General features: G+C 42.4%; 1 protein-coding gene and 2 non-coding genes across 11 annotated transcripts; all 3 read right to left on the bottom strand.

Annotated features, from left to right (window-relative positions):
• Window positions 1-4,474: 4,474 nt before the first annotated feature.
• Window positions 4,475-27,196, bottom strand: ATG16L1 (autophagy related 16 like 1). Of its 9 annotated transcripts, XM_074590551.1 has the most exons (20): window positions 27,033-27,152; window positions 26,806-26,836; window positions 25,792-25,885; window positions 23,392-23,497; window positions 21,769-21,842; window positions 21,313-21,564; window positions 20,365-20,430; window positions 17,398-17,484; window positions 16,614-16,670; window positions 16,368-16,415; window positions 15,592-15,694; window positions 12,891-12,996; window positions 12,702-12,772; window positions 11,097-11,168; window positions 8,916-9,036; window positions 7,956-8,061; window positions 7,302-7,451; window positions 6,846-6,893; window positions 6,377-6,478; window positions 4,477-5,977 (listed from the first exon to the last, which is right to left on the bottom strand). In XM_074590551.1, exons 3-20 carry the CDS (start codon window positions 25,812-25,814, stop codon window positions 5,884-5,886), a joined length of 1,686 nt encoding a protein of 561 aa, XP_074446652.1. In that variant the 5' UTR covers window positions 25,815-25,885; window positions 26,806-26,836; window positions 27,033-27,152; the 3' UTR covers window positions 4,477-5,883. The 9 variants fall into 9 exon arrangements, with proteins under 9 accessions (XP_074446651.1, XP_074446652.1, XP_074446645.1 ...); XM_074590544.1 differs by having other exon boundaries at window positions 26,806-27,155; XM_074590543.1 differs by having other exon boundaries at window positions 17,398-17,487; window positions 26,806-27,155.
• LOC141745908 (small Cajal body-specific RNA 6) lies at window positions 12,040-12,302 on the bottom strand. Its single transcript, XR_012588163.1, has one exon.
• On the bottom strand, window positions 15,114-15,383 carry LOC141745906 (small Cajal body-specific RNA 6). Its single transcript, XR_012588161.1, has one exon.

Here is a 27,196-nt window from a genome sequence, read left to right on the forward strand (position 1 = left end):
TTTTAATTGATATTAAAAAAAATCAGAAGACCAATAGAAGAATCTTGAGGGGAACGGAGAAGCTTGGCCCTTGCAGAGAGGTTTGTAGAGAGTAATTTTGTGACAAAATCCATAAGAGTACAGATAAAGGTAATCTCATCAACACAAGGCACTGCAGTTTTCAAAAGGTACCTCAAGGTTTGTCGTCAGAGGCTCCAAATTGTCATGAGGTAAGAAGGAAGGTCACCTCACTCATTAATAATGGGATAAAATTTAGAACATCAATACATAAGGGTTTGGGCTTCTTTCGGCGTTTGGACTGTTTGGGGGGGTTTTGTTTGGTTTTGGGTTGTTTTTTTATCACTGCAAGTATATAACAACGCAGTCTCATCCGTCCTGGGACATTTGCTGTTGAGCGTGTCCTTGAATGAATGGAAAGAAGGCTAGATAAGGAGCGAACAGCCTGCCCACAGACATAAGGCTCTTCTGGATTCCCCAAAATAAAGCTGCCTACATACCCATAGACCAGCTAGGTGATGAAATGGCGTACGTCCTGTAAGAGTAAGTGAAAAGTTCTGCGCTCAAAGAAAATACAGGTATAGTCTGACATGCGCAGTTATGCTCAGCATCAATTAGGAAGAATGTCTTGACATAAGCAGAGTAATTACTAGGAAATAACACAGCCGAGAATGCCATTTATACCATTTTAGAACCCTTCACATACCCACATCTTGTAACGCAGCACGCTCAGTCTAAGACCTAGAAAGGTGGTATATATTGGTAAGGAGTCAGACCAAACCCAAAATGGGAACTCACCTGTCCAACTGTATTTTCCTAAACCAGAACCGAATGTAACCCCTTACTTTCAGGGTATCATCGAACTCAAAACGGAACAGACCATCAGAATAAGGCCCAGCTTCCTGCCCAGAAAGGTAACAAGTATAAATAGGAGTAGGGAACAGCTCGTACCCAAGAAAAAAACACAAGTAGAATAAGATTCTTTGGGGCAGGGGAGAAGAAAAGAGGGGAAGGGCGGCAAAAGGACAGAAGAGAGAGATGTCCAGAAAACCTATGTGTTAACGAAGTGAAGAGAGATTATTTTTTCATTTTGCCCTAAGTCATAAAAAGCAGCATCCCATAAAGTGATCAGACAGCAAATTCAAAACAAAGTGAAGCGTTTCCTCACATAACACAGGACTCAAGAGCAGAGCGCGTTGCTGCAGAAGGCTCTGGAAATCACCAGCGTGAGTTGATTCGGAGGATTAGATGTGTTCACAGGGAAAAGGCTTTTGGCAGACATCGGACAGGATGATCTAGGCGCGGCCCTAACTGGAAGACTCTGAAGCGAAGGAGCAGCATCAGGAAAGGACGATGCTCCACGTTATGTGCCCTATTCTTACACTTTTCCCTGTTGGACCTGTGTGGATAAGTATGTATTGTGTTACACTATCAGAGCAACAGTCCGTCTACGGCCATCCTTGCAGTTTGCTCCCATTCTATTTTGCTTCTTTCTTTCCCCGTTTTAAAACCATTTTGAGAGTAGAAACAGTTTCTTGGGCCTATTTGCATACAACAGCCTGTAGAAAAAGCAAATACTTCCCTTCTTAGAAAGCTAGAAAAAATGTAAGGTAGAGATTCAAGACTGACCTTACACGTGTTTTAAGCATTTCTATTTTTAAGAACTATAGGTAGGTTTTCCAAGTCCAGGATAGTATTTTTTTGCTGAACAGACACCCTACTTACGCCACAGACCCAAATAACCAAACTAGCAAATAACATTAAATACCTTGCTGTGTTCCAAATGCCACAGGAGCTGCCACGGCACAAAGATGTGAAATCCTAAACCCCTGAGGAGAGGTGGATGTTCCACACGGCTGCGTCCTACGCTTCTTCGCATCTACTAGAGGGAATCACTAACCTCTTTGCAAACAAGGAAGACAATTTGTAGGGGATTTGAAAGCACGTCTCTAGTTGCGTCCATCCAGGATTTCAAGAATTAATCCCCCTCCAAGAGCAAATATTGTACCCGGGCTAAGATCCAACTGGAAAGTGGTTAAGTCAGCAACATAAAGCATTAACCTAAGGAAGCTCAGATCGCCAATGAAAAGGTCTACAACGTCATACTCACACACTTTGTAAGGACTACAGACTTACATAGAACAGGATGGTTACTGAAAGCAGCTTTATTCTAAAGCTCTTTCTCTGTCTTCTTCCTAGGGTTGCAAGCCATCCAGCCTGGTAAGAAGCTGAACAGACAAGAGCCATTTATGAAAAAGAGTTTATAAAACACCAAACCAAGCCTCTATAAAGAGATGCCGTTATGAAGGACTACCAAACGTTGAGAACTCATCGTCGCTAAGTAGTTTATCTGTTAGTGCTCCACCAGCATCCCATGGGCATGCTGATGCAAAACAGTACGTTGCTAGCTGGTACACCTCCCCTCCTTCATTTATTTATGGAGCGAGGCACAACATCCATCGTGTAAGACACATGAACAGAGATTTCAATCAATTTAGCCTTTCTGTTCGGGAATGTCCCAAGAACAGATTTCCATCCCCTCCCTCCATTAATTTAGCCTTGATATTATGCACAAGAATGCGTAATTTTTGGCTTGCAAGCTGCATGAACAGCTGTAGCTTTCCTCTGGGCTGCATCTGTTAGTTTGATTAGAAAGACCACATGATATCCTTCTCTACTTGCCAGCCCCAGCAGCACCCTCCATATCTCAGGCAACCTCGCAGTCGCAAATCAAACTTGCTTTTTGCAAACAATCACTAGCATTTGCCTGAATATAGTGATCTGGGTACACAAATTATTCCAAAAAAAAAAAAAAATTAATGCAGATCCAGCGTTCCTCAGCTCTTTCAGTGGTTTACAAATTCCAGCAACATTTTATTAACTGGAGGTGGATTATTTGGAAAGCGTAATCACTACTCTGTTTAATCAACTCTGGCAAACGCAAACCAGGCAGCCCTAAACCAGAGACATTCCACATGTGCCTGTGCTTCTGAAGGAAAGCCAGATCCTGGTTGCAGGAAGTAGAGAAGAGACCCCAGAAATTAACTCGCAAAATCAACATGTTGTATTCAGCCACACAGTACAAAAGCAAAGGGGAGAAAGCTGGTTTTGTTAAGAGTTTGTGCTGCTGCCACTGCAGGATCAGCAGCCCTTGAGGAGGGGAACGAGCATCCTGTTACACCCGCTGCTGCTCCTCTGGGGGCCCGGAGGTGTGGGTACATGCCCCATTGCTTGGAAGCACCTTCTCCATAACACATGCTTCCTAATGTCCGGAGAAAAATGCCCACCCACCCGCCCCCCAAAACCACCTGAAGGGCAGCTCCACCAACGGGTACTTTTGTTTTCTCTTCTTCCCTCTGCAGGTTGAAGCAGAAAAGGGGGCAACAAAAGTAAATAAATAAACTATAGCCAAAAAAAAAAGCTAAAATTGGTCACTAGAATTTCCTACATACCTTGGTCATAGGGAATTTTAATCTAAAATGCTTAAGGTCTTAGCTAGCTAGCCATTTTATTAACCTACTTCCTAACAGCATCAGCAGGGAAAACAAAGCCCTTTGTATAAGATGTGTCCATGTTGTAGAAAAACACAAGTATAGCAGCCTAAATTATAAACATCCTAAACCCATTCTGATCCTCCTCAGCAGAGTCTGCAGAGTTTTTATTCCATTAATCTCCCAATAATCTTTCATCATGCTGACTTGTCATGTAGCGATCTGCTTTTCTGCAGTAACCAAGGTCACCTGGACTCATGGTAGGTGCCTTTGCAAGGACCTTCTGCCACAGCAACAGCCACAAGAAAAACATATCTTGCCTTTAGAAATGCTTCAAAACGCCAATGTGAATCTTTTCATTTTTGCTACAGTTCTCACTTCCAAGAGCTGGACAGAAGGCTTCATTTTCTTATGAAAACAGGAGGGTGGTCAGTGACGGCTCTTAGTTATGTATGAAACTTGTACATTAACAGCTGAAGGCTTTGCGCCACTGCTCTGAGTAGGAACCAGAGCATTATCTTCAACAAGGCACTTTGTGTTTTTAAAGAAACATGCAACTCCTACTGCTGGCTTAAAAACTTAACTAGGTCGCAGTCCAAGTACCACGACAGAAAAAGCCTTCTGTTTCCAGCAGTGTCTGAAATACAGATACTGATTTCCTCAATTCAGTAATTTATCCGAAAGATCCAAGAATACATCAGCCTTTCAAGGACAGAGGCACATGTTCAATGTGGTAAGACTTCCTTCAGTCTCAAGGCAGTATTCCCAAGACAGGACAAGACCAGGTTGTATCTGTGGGACGTCCAGCTTCAAGCTAAGAGCATTATCCTCTTTCCCCCTCTACACCAAATCCCACAATGCGGCTGAACACAAATCCACAATTCATCAGGAAAACAGCACAGAAAAAAACCCACATTTCAGGTTCCCCTCTTTGCTCATGCAGAATAAGATCTCGCACACAGACAGACAAATAAACGAGTCGGAGTATTGTGGGGTTTTAAAAGCAGAACACAGGTTTATTTACAATCAAGTTCTTACGGGCAGCTGAATAAATAAAAACTTTGCCCCATGTACTCTAATTCCCCTCTGCAGAAAGTGTCTGAACAAAAGGCTAGGTTAAGGAGATGCCTGTTATAGCAGCTGCCCCCTAACCCAGCCCCTCCGAAGAACACACTTCCTTAGTAAAACACTATCAGAAAGAAGAAAATAAAGTGCAAATAAAAAGGCAATAAACCGCTGGTGGCTTGTCTTGAGACCCAGATGATGGGGAAAGGTTTGGCTGGGGAAAGTTATGTCGGGTAGCTCATACCCAGCCACCTCATGGTTTTGGATGCTTTAACAGGGACAGAGCCAAGACACTGCTCTGTAGCACAGAGAGGGCTCCAGCGCAAACAGGAATATTGCACTTGTGCTCAAGAAGGGGGCAAGTGGCCTGGAATTGCCAGCACCAAAACAATGGATTTGGGATTTAACCCCACTGCTCCCCTGTGTTCTACTGACAGCCGCCAGGACAGGACGGATGAACAGAAAAAGGGACCAAACATCTATATTCCGGTACTGAAGTCACAGTTACCACTACATTCCTTATCACAGCAGCACAACAGAAGTTGAACTTCTCTCTCCTCACACCCAGGAACCAAACTGCCTGTGGAATAAAAAGATTAAAAATCTCCTATTTTGTGATGCCCAAACTGTTGGAAGGGCATTTTAACAAAAGGGTGCAGACATCCTGAAGAATGGACCATTGCCCTAAGGACAGGTAAAACTGATACAAAGAGTTCACATGTGCCGGAGAACCTGCGCCTGGATCAGAGCAGATCTGAATTGAGCTGGTAACTCAACAGCAGAGCTGCCAGAGCCACGGGAGACTCTCTTTAAAAGCTGTTCAGACTGCCTAGGGCCTGTCCACGTTTCAGGATCTTCTCACCCCATGCCTGAACTAGGCCACAAGGACAGAACACAGGAGACAGGACATGTATTAAGTCAGCACACACAGTAACTTCTTTCCAACAGTTCCAACTCAGAAGTGCTGTAGATACATTTGTGTGACAGGGTATTTGGCACAGCTGTCTGGTGAGGAATCCCGCTAGTATCTTCAGCTCCACTTGGTGCATAGATACTGCATGTAAAGGCATGACTAAGTAGCATTCTCCATCCAGAACAGCTAATCCTTTGCTGAGTCCGAGTGCCACAGTGCAGTTACGGCCATAAGAAGTCTCTGACTTAGGCTCCTTCTCCATTGCTTTAGAACTTTCCTCTGGAAAGTGAAGCCCATGCGCTTGTTAATATCCCGACTGAGGATGGATCTGGGCTCGGGTCTCCATTCTGTTCAGCCACGGACCAGCACCACCAGACACAGAGGCACTGGAGGCTCTGCCTTTCACCCTCCGTCCAGTCAAAATTCAGACCACAGGACAGCCTTGTTTCCTTTGTCCACACTGACCACATGGGCACCCGCTGGTGACCACGCGACTGCATTGATAGAAGAACTGAAATGGAAGCCAGGTACAAGTTTACAAAAAAGCTGAATTCCACAACAGCACTCAACATTGGAATTAAATATTATAGCACTGTGGCTACCAAAGAAAAAGCACTTTCTCAGCTCTCAAGAAACTTAGGCTTTTAATAAGCCTAAGAGAGATACAGTTTCTTCAGAATATACTAAATGTACTTCATTAGAATCATATCTCAGTTTAAGAAGTTGAACAATAACAAACCTAACCCTAATTCAATCTAGAGAACGCTGCCATGAATCCACAAAGAAGCTGCGTATTAAGAATTCTTACGCACCAATCTAAGTTGCAAAGCTGTACAACAATTATTTCATAGCTCAGCAAGATTCCCAACCCAGATCGCCGCTTTAGCTTATACAGCCAGCTTCCCCTCACCTGTGATGCTTCGCAAGCGTCCTCTCCAATTTCCCAGTGAGCACATTCCAGATGTAGAGGGCCCCATCAGCTGAACCAGCAGCCACATAGTTACCGTCAGGGCTATGAGATCAGAGAAGGTGCAGAAGGCAAAGAACAATTCTCAAGTCAGCTATTTAGCAGCACACATCATCATTCTACCCACAACTTCCTAAGCAAGCAACTTGGCATTAAGGAGTCTTTTAAGAGTTGTATGTTACCAGCTGCTACCACCAAGAGGTGCAACACTTTGAAATCAGAAGGTTTCCAAAACAGTGGATCAACACCTACAGATACACTCTGTCTTGACAAAGAGGTAGCCTTGGGCAAATCACAAACTCTGCCCCAGTTTTTCTAGCTGTAAATAGGGACAGTGTAGCCAAGCATCAGGAATCACTCACTTTCACCAGGGAAAGATTTATCAGGTTATGTTGCTTATATCTGACCATACCTGAACACAACTCTCGTCCAGTCAGAGCCACATTTGAATCCCTGGGCGCTGAAAAGTTAAAAATCAGATAATTGTAAAATCATTTATAAGATGATGGAATTCCAGGTTCTCACTAAGGAGCATGGTAAGCGTTTCTATATGGTTCAGAATAAACTCCAGTATCCCTTGATCACAACTCGCATTTCTCTTACACGCTCCTATCAATCAATTCTGAAGACATTCTTTCCTTTAGGTCAACGACTTCTAAGCCAAGCTATCTTCTTTAAAGAGGTAAATTAAAAGATCCACCAGAGCAAATCTTTGCTGTTAGACTGTAGAGAATTTTGCTACCCATGTAGAAAAAAAATTTAGGAGACTGCCCTCTCCATGGAGATACTGAACAATACTCCAACACTGAGAGCAATCTGCAACCCAAAGTTCTGAAATTCATAGCGTTCTTGTGGACAACACACTCACCTGAAAGTCTGCTTGACAGCACTAACCCGCAGATCAATGATCTTCAGTAGATCATCACGGGAACAGGTTAAAAGCTCTGTTCGCTCTGAGTTCAGATCCAGAGCTGTGATTCTTCCAAGCAGCTCCAGTTCTTTTACTATGCTTTCAGTCCTGAAGACAGAAAGGAGAAAAAAAAAAAAAAAAGAAAGAGTAAATCAGGTCCATTGCATCAAAACTTTGAATCTTCCCAATGTGTAAGAAGAGGAGAAAAAGGATTACTGGTTTATTCTCACATTTTGATTCTTTCCCAAGCTAAATCTCGCTTTGTGGATAAGATTTCCAGCCAATGGTTAGATACTACTTTCCTCACAACCCCACCCTCTGAAAAACTAAATAACATCTAGAATGGCAAGTACTGACCAATGTGAAATATTTACAAGAAAGCAGACTGCCTTTTCAGAAAAGAATGAGCATCCCCCTGCAAGAAAATCCCAACCCCAAGACACGAAACAGTGTGACAGTAGTAACAAAAGTCTCTTTCAATGGCCTTCTACAACTCTTATAACAGTCTCATTAGCTTCCAAGCTCAGGAAGAAGAGTTCCCTGTTCACATTATACTTGGACAGCAATCCCATAGCCATTCCTACACTACAAGCTCTCTTACAATAGTTTTACCTGATGTCCCAGAAACGAATTTTCTTATCAAAATGTCCACTCATTACACATTGCTCAGTACACACGATGTCATTGCAGCTAGATCCTGCAAACACTGTTTTTATACCTAAAAAGGATAAACCAATGGTGACACACTGAAATTTGTACTGTACAAACTGATGAAAACAGAGACAGAAAAATAGTCACTATATCACACACACAGTGGCCACACAGAGCAGTGTCCAAGGAGTGCCGCAGGGCGGACAAACGCTGTCTTAGACTAATCCTGACTTAAGTCTTCAACAACCTTTCTGCCCTTCTCAATCTCCTTTGCCGTGACTAATATCTCTTTAAGTGCTCCCGTGACAGCTGCTTTACTTCCACTTTGTATTTAGACAGCTATAATTTGCTACTGTTAAACAATATGAAACTGTCTCCTTGACCTATGTTTGCAGTCCAGGTATCAAGGTAACCCTGAATCTCAACTTCTCTCTCAGTGCAAGCATGTTTAAGAGCTATCAGTAAGAGAAAAGCCAAGGAAGTAAGGCGTTTCTCCCCCCAAAAAAATCTGGATCCCAGCATTTCCTTCACTGGAGGTGAAATTTTTGATACATTTCCAAGAGACATTTCCATCCACCTCAGGGTTAAAAACTCTGACCTGGCTCCAAGTTTTTAGTGGAAGACTAAAATACCCACCCCCAGACTGGTAAACAAAGCAAGCTCACAGAACACAGCTGCTGTTAATGTAATAGCATTAACAGTGCTTCCTGCGTACACATGACTTCTTATTCTGATTTCAGGTAACGGGCAGAAAGAAACAGATTACTTGAATAACAACAGTAGATGGCATGGCTCTGCTAGTTTTGGGGTTTTTTTTTAGGCTATCAAAGAGATGAAATAACCTGGCTGATGTCAGACTTCCATTTACATTCAGCAGAAGCACAGAACACGGATGAAAAGACAGCAGTTAGGTTTCCTTACAGACTTTGCTGCGGAGGTCCCAGAGCTTGAGGGTCCGGTCATGACTTCCCGAAACAATGCGTGCATTGTCCAGCAAGAACTTGGCTGACAGAACTTTACCACTGTGACCTGTCAGGGTGTGCTGAGAATGAGAGATTTACATGGTGAAATTGCACGGTTCTACTTGCTCCCTTTTCTCACAGCCTACTAAGTCCTGCTATTTAGCAACTCAAAGACAATATTAAATCATAATTTGCATGTCTACTGCATTGCTTGGAGACAAAAAAAGAAGAAATCTATTATAGTTAAACAGAGATTAACACTGAGCGTTAAGTACCACAGAGTTCAGCCCGAAGCTGGGAGACACAGGTCACCTTTGGCTGCAGTTTCTCCAGCTACCCAGGGGACCTGCGAGCTCTCTCTTCCTCAACACTCCATACACCTACGTTTCACAGACAGACGGCAACTGCAACACAGCCTCGCAGGAGCGATGAGGAGAAGGGGTTAAAGCATGCTGAAAATGGAAATAGGGCCTTCGGGTTTTTACAATGAGCTTCTCTCAAAGATACAACAGGGTATCTAGTCTCAACTGTTGTTACATCTTCAAGTCTGAAAGCTGAGACAACCAGAGATTTCAGAAAAACTCCCCGCAGCAGTTTCTGTAACTGCAGGGGGAGGCTCTGTGAGGCTGAGAAGAACGTGAACCACGTTCACTTCAAATTGCTGAATATTTACATCCTGAATCACAAAATAGATAATGACTGACTGAAGTAAGATTTGCAAAACACAAGAGAGAAATCTCTGGTTAAGATTTTTTTTTTTAAATACTCAAAAGGACTATCAATTTACACAAAGCGATCTGAGCCTGGGAAATACAAAAGAAAAATCCTTAAGAATGGAAAGGAACGGGAGCAAAGTTTGGAAAAAACGCAAACCTGATACACAGGTTTTGTACACAAATTATCCCATAAAGACCCCTTTGTCTTAAGAAAGGACACAAACTCCAGAAAGGAGGATCTAAACTTCCACTCTGCATCTCTCTCCTGCTCTCGTAGCACAATCATTACACACAGACATTTGCATTTAAATAGGGAGTCTGTGGCAAAATTTACCATGATTTCAGCTTCACTGCCTCCTGCTCATGTGCAAGCCATGACAAATCTGTACCACATATACTCAAAACAAAGAACGCACTATTTTGTCTCAGCAAACAGTGAATGCACTCACCAAGGACACCAAAAAATTACGGGAAGATACTGTGAAGCCAGATGGATGTTTGTAGGGGTAACTAACCTTTTGTAGTGAGTAATCTATAGTCTGCTTAATTTTTATTCACTTTAATTCACATCCAGTAGTAGGCTTTGCAGACAAATAGAAGCTGCAAACGACCTGATGTTCTTCACTTTCCTAAATGAGACCTGACATCTCCACACTGAGACCTACCCGGTGTATTACAATGCAACTGCAGATTATAACTAACATGTGAAATGTCCTAAGATTCAGAACATCAAAGTAGCATCTTCCTAAAATAACAAGTTGAGGGAGAGTGTACATGGGAATAACAAAAAAAAATAAACCTCTCTGAAAGCTGAAAAGAAACTTTTCTTTTGGTCGAAGGTGAATCCTACTTTAAAGCAGAGCTACGTGCTGGAGACGAACCTCAGTACAAAGGTCTTGGGAGGAGAGGAGGAATCTTTCAAAAGGCACTGAGAATAAAGTCAAGGAGTTTTATGCTTGCTGCCTTTAACAGCCAGGCAAGAGATTCCTTTTCAAGAATGCTGCTCCTGACCTAAAACAAAAAAATCCCTCTTTCTCTTCCGCAAATCCTTCTTCAGCAGTCCCTTCCTTGGACTGAGGCCAAAACATTAAAGTGGTTCTCCATAAGCCATCAGAAGCATTTAAATTTTCACAGAGGGGGAAGCAAAGGTGTATTGATTTACATGGTAAGGTTTTGCTAGCGGGGGGGGCTGTACTGTGAAAATATGCAGTAATTGGAGTTTCCAGGTAGGCTGTGCAGAGACCAATACTGCATTTTAGGTCTTGTTGAGGACCCTTAAGAGAAATAAATATCCTCTTAACAGAAAGAATTCTTGAAAGTGTCTATAAATGCCCAACTTCCAAAATTACCATGTCCCCACTACACAAAACTGAAAATACGAGACAGAAACACCCTGAGCAATGCTTTGCCTTCAAGAGACTCACCCGTAATCGATTGTCATCCACTGTCCAGATTCTGCTGGCAAAGTCATTGGAAGCTGCTAAGAGGTAAGAACCCTGTGAACACAAGATTTATTTAAAACTACCTCTGCAAGTCCATGTGCAAATTAAACTCAAAAGTATTTCCAATAAACCATTAAAACCATATTAGTGCTATATTGCCAAGGTGAAAAAAAAAAAAAAGAACAAAACCAAAACCACAGTAGCACATACTAAGGAAAGCTAGTGTAACAACTTTCAAAACGGCTATGTCTTTCTTCTCAGAATGTCAGTGATATGTAGAATGACTACAGATAAAAGGAATGACAATAAGCAGAGCAGAAAGGACATTCTCCTTTCCCTTCTGTTGCAGTGAGAAAATGCATTCTAGCTTCCCTCATCTATTGGGGTTTTTTCCCCTCCTCTTTTTTGATTTTTTCACAGGGAAAAAGCCCTGCGTCACCAACCCTCAGTACTTAGATAGGCCTCAGAGTGGAACTGGTTCAATTCTTGCAATTTTCATTACAATTCTAGCATTTTAAACTAAGATTACAAAAACTAAATCTGTCCAAGGAGAGATAAATTGACTTGTTAATGGCTTTAGGGTTAGGGCTTTTCCAAGTCATCCATAATGGAGAGTGGACACCACAAGATTCATGCTTACACTTGCATCCATCTCAAAAGACTTTCCTGAATCCTTGAAGCCCATTAAGCACCTCACCTCAGGCAGTTCTCACTTCAAACGCGTTCAAGCAGCTTGCCAAAACCAGAACTAGTTTCTCCTGCAGAATAACAGTGCCAGCAAACCTCTAATGAGCTGGTCAGGGTCCAAAGGAAGGATCCTTTTGGGTATGTATCAATGAAGTTTAGCATACAGAATCACCAAACGGAAGAAACAATGTCAGCTTTGGTCTACTGCCTATGCAGTAAAGCATCGTGTTTCAGGAGAGGTCGCAGCAGAAAAGTCAGATGACGTGTCCAGTTTTAACAATCCAAGACCCCAAACTCCTTCAAGTAAGACTGTCAGATGCTGATCCCAGTCATGTCTCCGATACTGCAGGCTAACACGAACTGAACATATCACATGCTGTCAGCAAACGCTCTGCCAGCCACACCATTACTGTGCCATGACTGGTGAGAAACTGCTGGGAGAAACGGTCATGGAAGTGCAAGTCTTTGGATAATCAGACCTTTTACTATTCATCACAGACCTCAGCAGAGCACGCAGGGAAGAAACTTCACAGAAATAATGCCTCAGTGTATTTCCTTCTTTTGTGCCAGCTTTAGTACGAAGCTGAAGACTAATTTCTTACTTTAGACAGAGCCTATTGTATTTTATTGTCATTTTATCATAACAGCCCATAACAGCCAGTGTCTGAGGTGCATAACATCTTCTGAATTGTAAAGCAAAAGTGAGATATACAGACTGCAGCATATCAAATAAAGATCTTCTGTACAATTTTTAACTATCTGCAGTTACTCTCTTAAGTATTTTAATGAATTTCTTAGGTAACTTTTCAAAGTGTTGGAATGGAAATTGATAGCAGAGCACAACATAATTCAATTAATTTATTCCCCACCACAAACAGCAGATATTGCACAGATACTCACAGCACTATCAAATTCTATGCTTGTAATCCCAGCATTACTACCAGAGAGGGACCCTTTGGGCTCACACCTATCTGTACAGAGAAAAGACGAACAAAACTTAAGCAATGGATTAGAACACAAGCTGACACAAAGTAAATTACAATATGAGTTTGTTCACCATCCCGCCATACCCCAAAGCGAAAAGTTTACCTCCCAAGACTTCCCAAAGCTTAACCCTCCGGTCCATGCCTCCTGTTGCTAGTAACCGGGAGCCAGGGCTGAACTGCACTGCATTCACCTCCCCATCATGTGCATCCTGAGGAGTGGGAGGAACAGAACAGCCACCCAAAATGGAATTAGCACAGACCCAAAAAACCACAGATGAGAAAGCTACAGAATTTAAAGGTTCTACAGAACCACAGCTGTAGATCTTTCAGCAGTATATAGGAAATAAAGCCACAGACAAACTCTACTGAGGCTGATGGTATAGAAACAGAGCAAAAAGGCTGATCCTTATCTAAAAAAAACACAAAAGCATGTAAAGAAAGACACTAGCAAGGACTCGACAGTGACAATAAACTGCCAGAAGCCTTAAAACGCTTCCTAAATTTAGGCTTTATAAGGTGAGGCCCTTAAGTTACACCAGAAAAAAAAATAAGGAAAGGACAGGACAGAAAACAGTAACAGGTGGTATGCTGTAGAAGGAAACTAACTTTTCATTTCTCCATCTAGAGCCAGCCATGGAACATGATCCAATCAGTTCATGCAACCACAGAACACTCAAGTCAGGCTTGAGTTAGGAAAGTCTGCTAGAAAACAGCATAACAGATTAACTGTATTCATCTAGTGTATTGGTGATAATGCTACTTTATATTGGCAATTTAGTAGTACCAGCATGGTTTTGACTTGGAACAGCACCTTTCCTCACAGAGAATGTGGGCTTAAGCTGTGTCTCCTATCTGCAGGTGCAGTGACACCCCTGCACCCCTGCGTACTCACGGCTTAGTGCTTTGAAGCTTGAGCTGGCCCATTAGTAGCGATTCTTAACCTTTTAAAACCTATGAGAATTTTGAGATTCCTTCCTCTTTCTTTTCCCCTGTTAATTTCACAGCTTTATACTACTTACCCACACAGTATTAGTACCACATTCTTAATTCATTTGCTGCATTCCTTTTTAAGTATTTTCAGTAACTGGTCTTTCAAAATCAGTTTTTCCTGGAAACTTGTATTTTTCTGGAACTTGTTGCTTGAACTTGGTTTGCAAGCTCATATTTAGGGGTCATCGAGCTTCAAATCTGCTCCTTCTGCAAGTGCAGAAGAGCCATTCAGAACAAAACCGGTCAAAGGTCTTGCCTAGAAATTATGCCCAAGAATGACAGCTGACATGACTACCTTCTCCACCTTCCCAAGCCTGTTCTACTCATCTCTCCAGAAGTGAGCCCAGTCTGCTCCCAGTATCTGCCAAACCTCTGGCACAGAGTCCTTGCATTCATTCTTGGAATGCTCTGCTCGACCTAGACATGTCCTCGCACTCCAACTGGGCTCCAAACACAGGAGCTAAAACATAACACAGAACACCTCCAGAAGGAACACATGGATTCCCATGAAACGAGTAGGGACTTGGAACACATGGATTCCCATGAAACGAGTAGGGACTTTTTCCTTCTTATATTGCAGTGCTAACCACAGATCACCTCCATACTGCCACAGTCTGACAGGCTTACTACTGCAGCTCTTCCTACTCCTGCTGCAAACGTGGAGCTGGAATGGGGCAGCATTCCCCATGTTGCCAAGACTAGGGGTCAGCATAGTCTGCTGTGGTTTGCCCCTCCAGACTGGGAAGACAGGGTGTGCAGCCCTTGGAAGTTCAGATGACATTACAAAAGATCAAGAGAAAGGTGAAAACAACGTAACCTCTCACATGGTTCTTGAAAACCTCAAACATATGGCTTTGCAATACCTTTTATGATGAAATTAGGCAGGATTTACATCTGTTGATCAACTGTGCTTGCTGTAGATAGCAAGTGGAGAGAGGCTGCAACACATACTGCAACCATGGACACCTCCTCTGATGCTCCCTATTCAAGCCAGCTGTCACGTTAAGTTATGACCCTATTCTCACTTAAGGTAACATTGCTACTCCCTCCACCCCATGACTTCCACTAGAGAAGATGGCAACAGGGCAGGCTAGGAATACGCAAGCTCCATGCTGCAGTGTGCCACTCTGCTACTCTGGATGAAAAAAAAAATAATCATTTCATATTCATGAAATATCCAGATCCAGCACTGGAGTGCCTGAGAAAGCTCAAAAGGAATGTTCAAACAAGTAACTGTGTTACAAGACAATTTACCACAATATCTTTCATTCAGAAGGCAATGTCCTTCACAGAAATTTAAGTTTGGCCTTGAGAAGTCAAAACAATGCATAGAGGAGGTCTCAGCTTGAAAACTTTAGATCACACACAACAAATGAAGACACCCCGCTACCACAAGCTCCTCTTAACCAGTTCTGTTGGATGACATTCAGTGCCACAACTCCGTTGACTGTGGAGAACTGGAACCGAATTAATCCCAAACTGTCAGCAATCTCTTCCTCAATCATAGCTCTACTATGGCATGACAGAACAGGGACTGCTGGGAGCCATAGGGTAATGGAGTGTAATTCCCCTGTGCCCTCAGACCTTTTACTTGACATCATCGACCTCAGCAAGACAGACATCAGGCACATTGACTCTGAGAAGCATTTGGGCTAAGAATTAAATGGGATGAACTATACTACCAAATCAAGAACTCCTTCTTGTTTGGCAATGTTAATAGAGTTTCAGGAGATCAGTTCCCACACAGATCGGATTCACTTCCTCCAAAGACAGTAAAAGGAACTGTAAAACTAGAGAATCCCGTCTATACTTACAAAGACGCATACGGCAGTAGTGGGCACTCTCACTTCTTTACTGGCACCTGGATGTGACTCTACATTATCCTGGGGAGCAGGGAACGAGGACAAAGAACGCCTCCTGAGATGAAACAAAGTAGAAGTATTTTAAAATGAGAAGTGAATGCTGTTTCTTCTTGACTTCATCCAGATCTGTACCTGTCACTTAACTACACTGTACAGCGATTAACTTTTTTTATTCCCATCTTTCAAAAATTACATTTGTCATATAGCACTACATCCACTTCTGGCTTTAGGTATTTCATAGTCTACCAGATAAGTTATCTGAACTGATTACTAACCTCATTTTGGAGCTTTTTTTTTTTTTAAATAGAAAAGAGAAACATGGGAGCAATTGCAGCTGAGTTCAGCTGGAGAGACTGCAACTCCATCGTTATGCCTAGGGAGACTTAACACCATTGCAGCGCTACATCCCAGTTCAAAAGCTCATGGCTGCACCATTTAAGCAAAGACCATCCACATAATGCAGAGCTTGACTTAGAAGGACTGGCTCCACTCTGGATACTAAGCACAGAACCCAACGACCTGTTTTAAATAACCCTATTAAAGGAGCAAAGTGAAGTGGAAAGTAAGAGCAAACCCTGTGTGTTCTCTCCACAAAGAGGGACTCTCTGCCTCTATAACTGTAACAGTTTCTAGCCACCTGAAATCTAATCAGGATAATGCAGCTGGGTTCCGTGTTACTTCAATGGAATACATTTACATGCTGGACTAAGAGCGGATAATGTTTTCACCTGGCAGCATCAGAAGATTGATGTCCCAAAAGAGGAGACTCAGACAGACTGGAGGGAAAGTCAGAGGTCAGCACACGGCAAGATGGAAGAAACAGGAAGTTGAGGAGAACAAAAAAGAAAAAAAAAGAAAGGCAGAAGCTAGAGGAAAGGCTGAAATTATCTGTTTGTATTCCCTGCATCACCAAGATTTTGGTGTACACTGAAACCAATATACAAAAACAAAGAGGTGAAAGTGTTCTAACCTACCCAAAGATATTAGTGATAGAGTCCAGAAGGCCTCCAGCTGGCTGGGAGAGTCGCTTACTGAAGGAGGGGAGGACAGGTTTAAACCTCGTAAATAGCTTCTCCACACAAAGATCAATACAAATACATTTCATAGTAACAAGTCTCTGGCAAGACTCCCTCCCCTGCAGACCCAGTCCAAAGACAGAAAACACCAAAGGCAGGCATCAGTTCAAAAGTCACCAGTAACTACAACTCAGAGCATAATCTGTGAGGGAAGTTTCCCTCAACTTCCACCCTGTGAACTACTGGGTTTAGATAGAGCCTGACAAGTCTGAAGTTTCAACCAAACTAATCCATGCTCTCAGCTAACTACTTCTTACTTTCCACTCACTGCCATTTTAGAGGAAGAAAAAAGATGCATTTAATCTAGGTGAAAATATTTTCAGCATTTCAGCTAAACCAAAACATGCAGCTACTTGTAAAGTCACATTGATATCTTGTAGAGTAACTAAGATATAATACAGGCACTGCAACACCCATTTTATTGTCTATTTTGCTTTTAAAACTTTAAAATTAGACACAGATTTTTCCAGACATTAGTCTAATTTACTTAAAACAGCAAAGGAAAAACAGCATATCTAGAGCTCACAGCACGTGAGTTTCATACTGCTCTGGTGGAAGTACTAAACTGCATTCCAGCTAAAGGCAAGTAAAAACTTTAAGTAACATTCCCAACATTGTTCCAACTCTTCTATCCCTTGTTCTTCCTCAATGACAGGATACAAAAATCTCTCGGTCTACAAACCTGGATGTTCGGCTGACAGCTCGCACTGGAGATGTCTCCTCAGCCGTGTCAGAGGTTTCATCTGCAAGCACTTCAATGTCATCATCCCTGCTGAAGTGAGAGAGAACACCTCATTTCAATCAGCCAGAGCTTCCTATGGAAATCACCCCCTGATGTATATGAAATGAATGGATGACACTGCTCCAGGGTCTGTTGGTGTCTGCACCCAACCTGCCTCTAGGTTTACTTAGCTACAGTAACATGTAGGTAGATCCAGACAACAAACACTGATCTAGTTGTCACCGCCAGAGGTACTACGTTCAACATACAATGTCTGAAAACAAGTACACGCAGCACCTAAATTTCAGTGGGGTTTTTTTTATGTTTGTTTGGTTTTTTTCCCCCCCTCTTTTCAGCTGCCAGTTACACTCTTCACTGACAACAGGGGTGGTTCCCCCTCCGCCATATGATGTTGACAGGCATCCTTACCAGATTCTCTTACCTGCAGGCATTATATTTCGGCTTGCAGCACTACATACAGCATTATAAGGACCTATCACATCTGAGCAAGACTCTGTAGCAGAGTCAACAATATTTGCTGGAACAATTACAGAACAGTGAAAACATGAGTTACTGCAACGCCAAACATAGGCGATATTCTATTTTCACAGCACCTTTTTTGCTGTTCCAAAACAAGGAAGTATTAAAAAAAGCACACGAGTGAGTTTTCCTTCTTCATCCACAACAAAGACATCCAGATACTTTCTATACTGTTGTACTTCAGATGTTGTTCCATTAAGTACAAGGGATGTTTTGGCACACTTCATTGAAGTGTTGGTGTACAATTGAACAGAAGTGTGAGATTCCAACACACGTACCATAAATTAATCCAGTTCAACTATTCAGCTAATGCTAAAAGGTTTTTCCCCATTAGTCATCATCGTCTCTGACAGTCTCATATGTTTTCCTTCAATGATGATTTTTTCCTCCACTGCTGATTTTGCAGGACAAACTATTTTTAAACCTGATGCCATTTGACTCAACAGGAAGTTTAAATTCAGCATGTAAGTCAGAATAAACCAATTCCTTCTATCACATAACACTGAGCTGCAAAAGAATTGAAGAGGAGCACAGGACAAATTTTAATCTCTCATTTCAGAATACAGCTACACTTTAAGTTCTAAGATTTTGGAGGACAGTATATGTTAAAAGGTATGGAAAATAGATACTCTGATTCAAAGTATCAGGCTGGTATTTCAATAAAACACTACCAAGTTCTGCTGTTATTTCTTTTTTAAAATTTAAAGTTTGAGCTATTAAAATTGTATGTAGCAAAACAATTTCCATGTTAGCTTAGCATATTTTCAAAGTGAATACAAGCACCAGAGCACACTCCTTGAAATGCTGAAATTTTCCCCTTCAGTAAGCAGCACATTTATACAGCACAAACCCACTTAAATTACGAAACCAAAAAGGAATCAAAAACATCTGTGAAGCAGAGTTTGAGTAATTTACAGAAGCAATTATTTTCTAGATTTTTTTTTAAACAGTTGTTTGTTTTTTTTTTTAAACAGTTGGTTTGTGTTTTTTTTTTTTTTTTTAACTTCTTGGTGTCTCCTATCAAATATTTATGAAACACCGAGACCATAATCCCCACCACAACAGGAAGTAGAATATTCAAGTTGTACTACAGCTGCCTCTGAGCTCAGCTCTAAGATAGGAAGGTCTCGCTTTGGGTAACTGAGAGGAAGAAGCTTAATAGGGAATGTGGCCACAGACATTACATGTGTGTTTCCCCTCTCAGTGCAATGTTATTTATTGAAGAGTTTAATATTCTAAGAAATTCCACATGTGTTTACATCAGATAATGCAGACAAAAGAGGTATCGTTACTCTGGGAATATCACAGCTGGGAAGACTGTCCTCTGGCCTGGGACCATCCACTGGCCCGTGACACAGAGGTCAGGAGCAATCTTGTCATGGAGTCATACCTCAATAAGCTAAGGGAATGGAAGCATTTAAACATTTCTTAAAAAAATAATTGCAAAGCAAGTTGTGCTAACTAGTTGTGGTGTTAATCTTGTTAATTGCAGTTTCAATTTTCCTTTCAAATGCTACAAGCTCTCCTTTACACATGCCTTTCCTACCTATCCCAGACTATTGCATGGGCCCTCTTCCAGAGCTGATCCATTGCTCCTATCATGTGCAAGAACATGCAGCACAGCGACCCAACGTGATTACACAATGCCAACACAAAGATAACAGATACCAAGAAAAAGCCTGCACACTGTGCTTTGAACACCGTCTCACCAGTTCCCAGTAACACTGCAGCAGGTGTAGTTTTTCTGGATTTGGCTACCACAAGTGCCAATAACCTTATCAACATGGTGTAAAGCTTCTATACTATCAACGGCCCATTTCAGTCAGCTGATTAAATACCACCCAGCAGTAAACATAGCAGCAAACAGAACAAGAGACTACAGATATTAAATCTCTGGCTTGCCATGAAAAGTAACTCCACATCCATCTATTTTCTTCCTACAGAAAGTATCTCTCACAGTATGGAAGTGATCAATATATTTTCACCCACCTTAACTCAGTTCCTACAGGAAATCCTTGAACATATTTGTAGTCTAACACTTAAAGATGCAGGCCATCTCCAGAGTATGTCGTTTCATGATTGAAAAGCTACTTTGAAGACCAAAGGCACCACATAACAAATGTTTTTATGCTGAGATAAGAATATATATTCACTGTATGAACCATTCTTAGGACTTTCAGTCCAAGCATCTATTTTTAGTTGTAACGAGCTCCATCTTCTGGAAGTTCAAGTAGGGAGAGTTACTGTACATTTTTGACTTTACACCAAAGTTTAAACACTCCTCTACAACCCCAAATTTAGAAATAACAAAGATACCATTTATCATGCATCTGCATAAAACTGAAGCATGAAGCGATGAAGGAGACTCTATAAATCAAGACTGCTTACGGTTCAACAGGCAGGGGTTCTTTGGCAGCTTCTGCTAGCTCCTTCTGCAGCCTGGCTTGTCGTCTCCTAAGAAGACAGTAGGTTATTTTAGAAAAAAACTTCCTTAATCCCATTTCAAAGGCTACCCTGCACAGCTTTGATGCGCTTCATAAGATTTTTTTAAAAAAAAAAAAAATCAGAACAATGCCCTAATTTTATCCTGCTTTTCAAGATACTCAGAGCGGCTGAGGCTGCAAATAGTGAAGGACAAGATCAACTGAGTGAGGCAGTAAGGCGAAGTGTACCTACAGCCCTTTATGACCCACAGGAATGCAGATTTGCTTGGAGTGCAACAACTTGCAAAACAATGATTATGTTAGTAAAGATAATACTAAACTAACAAGTACTACTATCAGATTTGTATTATAGCTTTTAGTCCCCAAGTAGTGTTAGCTGGCAAGGAAGCTGAAGCAATTGAGAAGAGAAAGAAAACTTATTACTTTGCAAGAAAAAGAACAACTGTACAAACTTATTTTTGCAAGTTATACATAGTTCAGTCTCATGGCAGCTGCTCCTTTTAGCAGACTGCAAAAAGACATTTGAGTTAGTTAAGTCAAAAAAGGATAAATCTAAGAGTAGTATCAAGATGCAATATGAACAAGAGAAGCTGAAATCTAATACCAGCAAAAAATCCACAGTTTCTATCTGATTTATGATCTTCAGGCCACAGTTAAATGTTGCTCAAGAAACAAAAGAACATGTTTTATTCATTTAAAAGACAGGAATGTTTTCACAAAGCATCCGTCTCTGTTGGCCAGAAGAAGGAACACAAAGTTCTGGGCTCTCATTGTGTCGTGCAAGAACAGAGATCTGAGAGATCAAAACTAAATCTGGTTTTATCCTATGCACTTTTAAGTATTCAAAAATATATTGGGAAGTAGTTTATCAAAGAGAAGTCATCAATCTCACCTTGAATCCTTTTCATTTTCTGCATTCAAACGATTGGCTTCTTGTGCTTTCTCTGCCATCCAACGTGAGACTAGCTCCTGGTTGTCCTCAGTCGTTTTCCTTAGTTTCTCCTCCAAAGCATTGAAGGTGATCTGCAGAGCATCATATTCATCTTTCAGTGTCTGATTAGCTCGCTCAAGATCTTGCAGTTTGCTACGCAACTCCTGGCACTCTGTTTCCAGTTCAGAGATCTTTTGCAAATACTCTGCAATCCTGGAACGGCAACAAAATACACAGAACAATGAGGATCTCCTTTGGGACCTATATCATCTTCTTTGTGCTATTTGCACAATGCTTAATACAGGAATTTTTAGCCCACGGCTAGGACTCCTAGAGAATATTATAACACTAATAAGTAACTCAAAGAGAGCTCTGGGTCTCACACCAACTATACAGACGAAAATGGTTCCTACTCACTTTGCTTCATTCATCTGCATCTCTTTGTCCTTCTGCTGCATTTGGTTATTCAGATCAATTACAGACTGGGCCAACTAGGGAGAGGAGAAAGTTGCATTACAAAATGCAGGGATGCCAGCTGGATAACACACACTGAGCAGCAATGAGCAAGAGTACAGTCCAATCTAACATTACAAGCATGAAGCATAACTTCCAGGTTTTCTTTCACAGCTTTCTATACAGATCTGTTTACTGCCCGTATCACACAGGTCATTAAATAAGGGAATCCCCTTTCAAAAATGAGTTGTCCAATGTTACTGTCCTTTGACGTATCATTCCCTTCCCTCAAAAAGTTTCTTTAATAAAGTCAGAACAAACAGAATACATATTAGGAAGAAAAATTATTTTTTAAAGAAGTGGAAAAATCAATACAGAAACTAAAAATTGCCAAGTAAGTACACCAACAAATGAATACTACTAACCAAGCAACAAATCTTCCTGTTACAGCCAGGACAGCTGTTACAGGAGACGTGCAGCTCACATATTGTGAACACAGGTTTCATGAAGAGTTTTCCCACACAGAAAGTTGCTGGTGGAGTCTCTGCAGCACACAGGAAATAGAGGGGCAGAGGCCAACTCTAATGAGCTGCTGCTGCCAGCTCACAGCTACCCAGTCAGCTAGCAGCAGCAAGCCCCACAGCGTGCAGAGCCTGGGCTGCCTGGGGAGTAGGAAGACTTGAGTTTTGAGAAGAGTGCCTGCCTTGGTAGATGTCTTCAGATACAATGCTGGAGGGAAGGAAGGACTTTTCAGTGTTTTGACTAGTCAGTGCACACCTGCTGTAGAAAGCCGTCTCCTCTTTGCAAAGCTCAGGATTGCTGACACTGGAGCTTCTCCACAACTCCAGTGAGGCGTGCAAAGGAACATGGTAACTTTTTCCAGGTCACTCCCACCTTCTCCCTATAAAAGTCTGCAGTACCATTCAGGTACCACCACCTGGACTCATTCAATCCCCTGCTGTGGTTTTTAAAAACCTAATTCTGCCAATGAAGCATCCACATCTTCCCATAAAAAAAAAAAAAGCAGATTTTCCTCTTTTCCAGCCACAACTCTCACATCTAATGGGACTTCGGGGCTTCCTACTGCATCGACACAGCAGAATCAGTACTCCCTTCTCAGGCTATCACCATCACACTTCCAACCTTTGCTTGCGCATGTTTATTTTTATCCACTCTTATCTAGCAGTGGTCCTGCAAAGTGAGTGCGCCAAATGAAACCCCACACAGCCACCTAATCTCTCACTCTGCTCATTCAAGATATTTCCAATATAGAACTACTGGTCAAACGCATCTCTATAAGTGGGATCAGTTTCTTCCTCCTCTAGTGAATACAGTTAAAAATATATTCATGAAACAAAATTAAGTACTACTTAAAAAAAATCACGTGATGTTGACAACATAAGCTCCTATTTCCTGGGTATCAGTCTGAAAGACCAACCATCTCTGGTTTAATCATCAACATGGGCCGCTTAAAAAGGCTGCACATGAAATGAGGAAAAAATAATGATGAATAAGCTTTGTAAAATTAAGGTCGTGTTCATGAAGGGCCACGTATGAACAATACAGAACACAAGAAGACTTTCTAACCTCGCCACGTTTCTTATGTAGCTCTGTCAACTCTTCTTGATGCTTTATCTTCAGCTGTGCCAGCTCCTGCAACTGAGCATCATTCCATGTGCCATCGTGTCCTGGACTGGAGTTTGAGAGAGAGGAAGAGATGTCACAAACTACAACCCATTTGCTGCTGTGCCTTTGACCAGTTAGTCTGGACAAACTCCCTTGGATTTTCTATACTACATCAGAGATACAGGTCTTTCATAACAAACTAAAGCACAGCTAGCTTCCCCACAACACACTTAATCAAAATCACATTTTATAGTAAATTCGATTTTCCAGTACTAAGGACTCAATTCACCTTTTTGTGCATTTCTAAAACAGAATTCAAACTCAAATGAAAGGTAACTAGCCTTTGCTTAAATTCACATGAAGACAATTGAGTCTTAAAAGCATACTCTCCAAATTCTGGAAGAATTACAAATATTTTACCACCTGCAATTTGTTTTGGAGGGAGCTGGTAGACCTTGAAGAGGCTAGATATCCAGAGACAGCATAACACAGGGCACAGAACTAAAAGCCAGGGAACCAAGGGTATGTTCCCAGGCCCTGCGGTTTATAGTCCCAAGTGTTACAAGTCACTTCTCCATTGTCCTATGTTCTAGCCTCATACTGTGTAAAGCTTTTGGGGTGGTTTTTAATTGTGTTTTACAACACAGTGGTACCTTGACATAATCTGGAATTTCTACACAGCAGAACACCACACATATCCCCCCAAATAACTATGATTGTAACATTTATCACTCACGTTTTTAAAAGCACAGAGACAGGAACAGAAGTCAGTTTTTAAAAGCATATACACACATAGACATATCACACACAGCCTTTGAGCAAGTTAGCAGCTATATAACTTACAGCTTTTAAAAATAATAATTTTAAGTTCGTCACTATTATACCAGACAAACAGGGAAAGGTAATTGCAAGCATCTGCTTCTGCACTCTTTCTGCATTGTAACAGTCCAGTGGGAAACAGACAACGCATTCAGAAGCTGAAAGGTCTCACAGTGACATTAGTAATTTAATGCTCTTCTCAACAAACAGACAACCAACATTACCTCACTGAAATAACGCTGTACTAGAAGACACTGCATTTCCAAAAAACTGTGTCCAGACAGATAGGAAGCCAAGCCCCGTGGTAGTACCCAACATGTCCTACGATTCTGGCCACGTATACATCTATAGCCAGAACTAGATACTCCTCCTTGGCCTTAAGGGAAGTAAAAGAATTTTTCCTCAGCCATCTAGGATTAGGGAAGTCATTCTGTTTCAAAAAACTGTCACATACTGAGGACAGTATCAGAGTTCAGCATAGTATTTACTTTGAAGATGCTGTTTCTGTGCATTTGTTCTCATCCTCGTCTACTCCAGCCTCATCAGTTCACCCAGAATCAGATTCCCATAAACTAAAGATGGTTCAAGAAAACTGCAGTCATCAGAAAGCTTTTGAGAACTTTCACTCAGGTGTTAACTCCAGCCTGCTGGCAAAACACTGACATCTCGCCTGCAATTCCTGCAAAATCAGCTCTTCTTTCCTTACTAGTAATAATACACAACAAACTTGACTATATTTGTTTTGTTGAACATACATGCAGTTCTGCATTAGATGGCAAAAAAAAACTCTAAGAGAGGAAGCAATTCCTACAGAAGTAGGAAATTCTGAGCTACTTAGCCCTACTTTTTCTTCAGTTACATCAAGAGCAGATCCCAACAGCCTGTATATGCTGTACAGACAAAGGACACACTACTAGCGTACTGGTCTGCTGTGGATTCAAATGCCAAAAGAATAAGCAGCATGACCCCTGACTGCAGTACTACAGTGCTATTCCCAGGTTAGAGAGGCAGCTTCCTGAAAAAAACCTGCTAAAAGCAGGCAGAAGATGCATTCTTTTCAGCATATGGTGCTTATTTAGGACTGACGCTTCACAATCATGATTTTCCCCATTCTCCCCAGGCTACGTGATAACACAGATTGAAGGAAACTACGACGTTGGTTACTTGCTGCACTGCAATGCTTATAAAACCAGACAAAGTCAAGAGTCAGAACTAACACCAGGGAAACTTTATAAGCACAAGGCAAACAGACCAGAAGCAGAAGCTCATTCTGGGCCATCTCCATACCCTGACTTTGTGATAGACTGCTTTCTGTCCAAAACTTGGTCAAATCTTTCTGCACTGTGGACTATAAATGTATTGTAACTTCATCACGTGTTTAGAGTTAGTTGTAACTTATTTTTAGTTCAACAGATTTCCCAGTTTGTTTTTTTCCAACTTACTGTAGTAACCTAGAAGTTGTTTGTGTAATGCATCAAACAATGGTTTAGCTTACAGCATGCATGACAGAGAGCTGACTGACAGAAAAGGAATTTTAAATACCTGATCTCATGTCTGCTTTGCATGTCATATTTTTCTGCTTGAAGTTTATCAGCCAGCACCGCATGAAGGTCCGACTTCTCTAGCAGCTTGTTATCTGAAAGGGCAAAAAGTGCAATTAAGAAGATAACCAAAAAGCAAAACCAGATTCCCACTCTCTTCTCCTACCAGCTAAGATCTATTATCTTTACTCATTCTGACACAACCAAACATTATGTAAGCCTCCACCACATTAAAGTGCACTCCTCTTCGATGTCAGCAGGCTAAGGCAGTATTCAGCTACAACTCCCAAGAATTCCTCATTATTCCAGATGCTGTGGGGGACTGGTCTTACAGAAGTTTAATAGAGAAGCGGCTGAAACACCTTGATATCTGCTAAAACAGAAGGAGTTCAAAGTTCAATCTCTTTATAGCCCCTCACCTGATAGCAACAAGGAAAACTGATCTGCCAGAGAACTGGTTGTAGCCAACACTGCAGAGTCCTGCCAAGCTTTGTCTGCTTCCCCCATAACACAGAGCACCTCAGCGTGAGAGCCAGCAGCACTGGGGGACCCCGCTTCCATTTGTCCCTCTCACAGCTGAGGCAGCAGAGGGGCGGGCGAGTAAGCACTGGATAGAAAACGCTGGCCCCTGAACAGCTCTAGATTTTACAAAGAATCGGTCAATAGCGCTATTGTTCCGAATTCCACAAAGGCCTGAGCGGGAATTGTGCAGACAATTCAGACATTCAGTTACTGTCCACAACATAAGCTCGGTTTAGCTGTGAGGGAACCGAGAGAAGCGACCAGTTATTATCCTCAATAACATGGAATCCCCAACTTATTCTCAGTTCCAACAAACATCTCCCAACCACTCTCCTGAAAAAGACTCACGCGAGGTATCGGGGGCTCTTTACCACCGTGTTTCTCCCACTTTCTGAGGGGAGGAGAGGGGAAGATGAGGGGAGGAGAGGGGAAGAAATCCGCCTCTCGGCCTCGGCCCGGCCCGGGGGGGCCGCGCCGCCGCCGCCCAACTTACACTGCTCGATGATCTCCTCGAAGGCCTGCCGCTGCAGCCGGTCCCGCCGCCGCAGCTCCGCCGCGATGTGCCGCTTCCACGGGGGGAAACCAGCGGCGCGCAGCCCCGACGCCATCTCCGCGGCGCGGCGGGAAGGGGCAGCGGGGGCGAGCGCCCGCCCGGCCCGCCAAAGGCGGCCGAGGGGAGGAGGGGGAGGCGGGCAGGAGCACCGGGAGGCGGCGGGAGACCGGTGCCCGGTCCGGGACGGGGAGAGTAGCGCCCTCTCAGAGCCGGGGCTCGACCTGCAGCCGCCGCCCCACGCCCGCCATGGCGCTGCGGCCGCGCTCTGTCAGGGGCCCTCACCCCTCAGCGGCGCACGCCTATGGCGACAGCGGCTGCCCCGCCACCGCCT

The sequence above is a fragment of the Larus michahellis genome, chromosome 6 (assembly GCF_964199755.1).
Source record: "Larus michahellis chromosome 6, bLarMic1.1, whole genome shotgun sequence".
Lineage (NCBI taxonomy): Eukaryota > Metazoa > Chordata > Aves > Charadriiformes > Laridae > Larus > Larus michahellis.

Bases quoted from the DNA above. Each gene is read 5' to 3' on its own strand.
- ATG16L1 (XM_074590543.1), bottom strand. From the start codon at position 26,920: ATGGCGTCGGGGCTGCGCGCCGCTGGTTTCCCCCCGTGGAAGCGGCAC. The intron at 16,416-16,613 runs GTAGGTTAGAAC...CTTTCCCTCCAG, and splicing joins TCTATCACTAATATCTTTGG to TCTGTCTGAGTCTCCTCTTT. The intron at 5,978-6,376 runs GTGAGGGGAAGC...CTTCCATTTCAG, and splicing joins ACGCTTGCGAAGCATCACAG to TTCTTCTATCAATGCAGTCG.